Here is a 3,812-nt window from a genome sequence, read left to right on the forward strand (position 1 = left end):
AGCTGTGTGGAATGAGCTTCCAGTGGAAGTGGTGGAGGCAGGTTCGTTGGTATAATTTAAAAATAAATTGGATAGGCATATGGATGAGAAGGGAATCGAGGGTTATGGTATGAGTGCAGGCAGGTGGGACTAATGGAAATAAGTTGTTCGGCACGGACTTGTAGGGCCGAGATGGCCTGTTTCCGTGCTGTAATTGTTATATGGTTATATGGTTATTAAATGGAGAATGAGGGAGGGAGGGGAAATCCCCAGGGCTCTCGCTTAACTTTATTTCCCCGTTGCAAACCGGGCAACCTAGGCAGCTTTGAGAGATATGGGCCAAACGTGACTCAGGGGAACTGACTTATACGTGGAGCCCCTTAATGGGGCAGCATGTTCTCCTTGATCATTTTATTCCCGCATCCCAAGTATCTGCCGATTTGGAGGATTTATTGTCCTCTGATAATTGCCATAATGTGTACGATTGTGAGGTAACGTGAACCGGTGATCAACGTTCCCTGTGGACGGTGGCCGAATGGCCAATGCACATGCTGCCTCTTACATTCATTTAACTGATTATTCCAGAATATTCCTGATTTTCTTCCTCAGGACTCGAGGAAAGAGGGTGGTTACCGAACCGAAAAGGAGTAGGACCCGGCAGTAAGGGAGGGAATTCACACGTGCACGTACGTTGAAGATTAAGTAAATGTTAGTAAAAGGAGAATAGCACATCTATACAGGTTTACGGTATGCAGCAATGCGATTGAGGGGGATACGCCTTCAGTGAATTTAGAAGACGGGGGTCATACTCTGGAGTTTAGAAGGATGGGAGGGATTTTATTGAGACATATACGATTATTAAGGGTTTGGACACGCAAGAGGCAGGAAACATGTTCCGGATGTTGGGAGGGGGTCCAGACCCAGGGGCCACGGTTTAAGAATAAGAGATAACCCTTTTAGAATGGAGATGTGGAAACACTTTTTTCACGAGAGTTGTGAGTGTGGAATTCTCTGCCTCAGAGGGCGGTGGAAGCCGGTTCTCTGTATACTTTCAAGAGAGAGCTAGATGGGGCTCTTAAAAATAGCGGAGTCAGGGGATAATGGGAGAAGGCAGGAACGGGGTACTGATTGTGAATGATCAGCCATGGTCACATTGAATGGACGTGCTCGCTCGAAGTGCAGAATGGCCTCTACTCCTGCACCTATTGCCTTTGGTTGGTCGCATGTAACGGTGATCTGCCTCCAGATGAGGAAACGCAAAACTGTTCAACGTGTCATGGTACAGGACACAAATTGTGACTGGGATGTTCCTGAATTGTTGTTTCCCAGACTAGAGAAAGACGATTCGTTGTATTTCCTATGGATAAATGTTGCGAACATTGCGTTTCTTGATCTATTTAATGATGGGGAACAAGGTTGTAAGCAGCGATTTTAAAATTTACAAAGTTATTCTTAATTTTAGCAGCCATTTAACTGCCCGTTAGAGCGGCAGACGCGCGTTGGATGAAAGGTGTATAAGCAACGTGCTGAATATTATTTATTTACAATTGTTGCACTTCATCAATACAGGCATAGAATATTTTCGGTAGCAAACTATATTGACTTTTTTCTCAAACAATGCTCCAGCATAAATTAGAATATAATCGGAGAAGCATAACATAATATAGCCTGGAAACATGGCTGTCGTTGTAACCTATCAATGGAGAACAAATGTCCCCATCTAATCCAGTCCCATTATCCGCGTTGTCCCGTAGTCCTCCACTCACCAGTGCGATATCCTATTTACAAAAGTTATCTTCCCATTGTCAACGGCCTTCCATTTACCATTATTGGACCATTCTCCCAAGTATTCAACTAAGCGTCGCTCTATACTATTTACAAACGCCATCTCCCAAATCCTGCAAGTTCTCTCAAATGTCTCCTATTTTCTATTTTTTGGCTCCTTCGTTCAATTCCTCCATTATCATATTTCCATACAAATGCCGACTCTAGTAACTGTCTGGCACATGTCACACTGTGGCGGTAGCGTCCACTATATCTACCATTTCCTTTCGAAATCTATAGAAGTGCGGTTCTCCTCCACTTGGTGCTGCAAGTCCCAGTGCTATCGATATCTGCTGTGATCTGTAGATATTCCGAAGTATTATGATCGCATAATACAATCAGTAATTACTAACGTTAATTGATCAAGACTTTGTGAAGCGACGTGCTGGTCAATTTCCGGTGTCAAGATCAAACATGAAAGGATGTATGCGGGAATTTATTTTACAAAGGGTGGCAGGGCTGGTTGCGGGAGGTACAATGGTGACATTTAAGAAACGTTTGGATAGACACACATAATTGTATAGGGAATGGGATATATATATATATATATTATGCGCAGGCAGGCAGGTAGGATTTTCCATTGGCATCATGTCCGGCTTTGACATGGTGAGGCGAGTAGCCTTTTCCTAGTTGCGATGTTCTATGTTCAACGTTAATTCTGGAACCTGCATGTGGATGTATTCATCTATTCCGGACCATACCTAATTGAATGATGGTGATGATCGGATATTTCAATGCGCTCTGAAGCTGCTCTCTGAACTTCGTCTGAGTTACTGCATAAATAAACGTGTTCGTGCAACAGCTTAAGGTCAGCAACATGAAGGAGATTTGCTGAAATATGAACGTGGAGTCAGTATCGTGCTCGGGATCTATTTGAGCAATGACGTAGTGGAAGAAATATATGACGTAAACCAACCACAAAAGAATGAAGTTGCCGGAGAGCGCAAAGAGCAAAATGACCGACTTCCGTCTACTCTCCATCTCCGGGTCACTGATTTTCTCTTCCGTTCCGTGACCCCTCAGTCTCTTACGGATTTTATTGGCTACTAAAATGTGTCTCACCGTCAGGGCATTGAGCAACAGGATCAAAGCGAATGGTAAGAGTGGACATAACACTTTATCCAGGCAGTCGTATGCCACCCATCCGGGCTCCGTGAAATAACCGGGTTTCCTCGGACACCCCCACGGGACACCATCCACTAACTTCTCAGCTTCCAACGTAAAGTAAACGGGAACATTTTTACAACAAAATAAAATGCAGACGGTTGCCAGCACGACAGCTGCGACTTTCCCGCTGCAGTATTTCGCTTTCCACTTATTGCAGCAAATGGCAATAAAGCGATCGAATGAGAAAGCGACCGTGAACCACACAGAACAGTCCGTAATGAACAAGAACAGTCCGGCAATTACAGCGCACACCGGGGTTACCTCTAGGATGGAGCCCGGGATATAATAAAATATGATCCTCCATATGATGACTGTGATGATAATGGACCACAGATCCGCGGCTGCCATGGCGACCAGGTATCGCGTCGTGCAGACGGAGAGGCCACATTTACCCCGCGACAGGATCATAATCGCCATGACGTTCACTGTTACAAAAAAAAGATTAATTTGATAGTTAGATAATCCTGATATAAATTCTGCTTTTGTAAGTACCGATTACATCGCTCGAGATGCGCTCTTCTTTCCATACCCGATACCACCAACAGCAATAGGTAAGGCACGGTGGCGCTGCGGTAGAATGGCTGCCTTACAGCCGCAGAGACCCGGGTTCGATCCTGACTACCGGTGCTGTCTGTACGGAGGATGTACGTTCTCCCCCTGACCTTTGTGGGTTTTTGCCGTGTGCTCAGGCTTACGCCCACACTCACAAGACGTACAGGTATCTCGGTTAATTGGTTTGGTAAAGTGTCCTAGTGTATGTAGGATAGTGTTAATGTGCGGGGATCACTAGTCGGCGCGGACTTTGCGAGCCGAGGCGCCCGTTCCCGTGCCCTATCTATAAA

General features: G+C 45.2%; 1 protein-coding gene across 1 annotated transcript; it reads right to left on the reverse strand.

The window, feature by feature from the left end:
- Positions 1 to 2,484: 2,484 nt before the first annotated feature.
- LOC129715743 (probable G-protein coupled receptor 139) lies at positions 2,485 to 3,387 on the reverse strand. Its single transcript, XM_055665595.1, has one exon. It carries the CDS (start codon positions 3,385 to 3,387, stop codon positions 2,485 to 2,487), a length of 903 nt encoding a protein of 300 aa, XP_055521570.1.
- Positions 3,388 to 3,812: the final 425 nt, after the last annotated feature.

Source organism: Leucoraja erinacea, unplaced genomic scaffold (assembly GCF_028641065.1).
Source record: "Leucoraja erinacea ecotype New England unplaced genomic scaffold, Leri_hhj_1 Leri_1368S, whole genome shotgun sequence".
Classification (NCBI taxonomy): Eukaryota; Metazoa; Chordata; class Chondrichthyes; order Rajiformes; family Rajidae; genus Leucoraja; species Leucoraja erinaceus.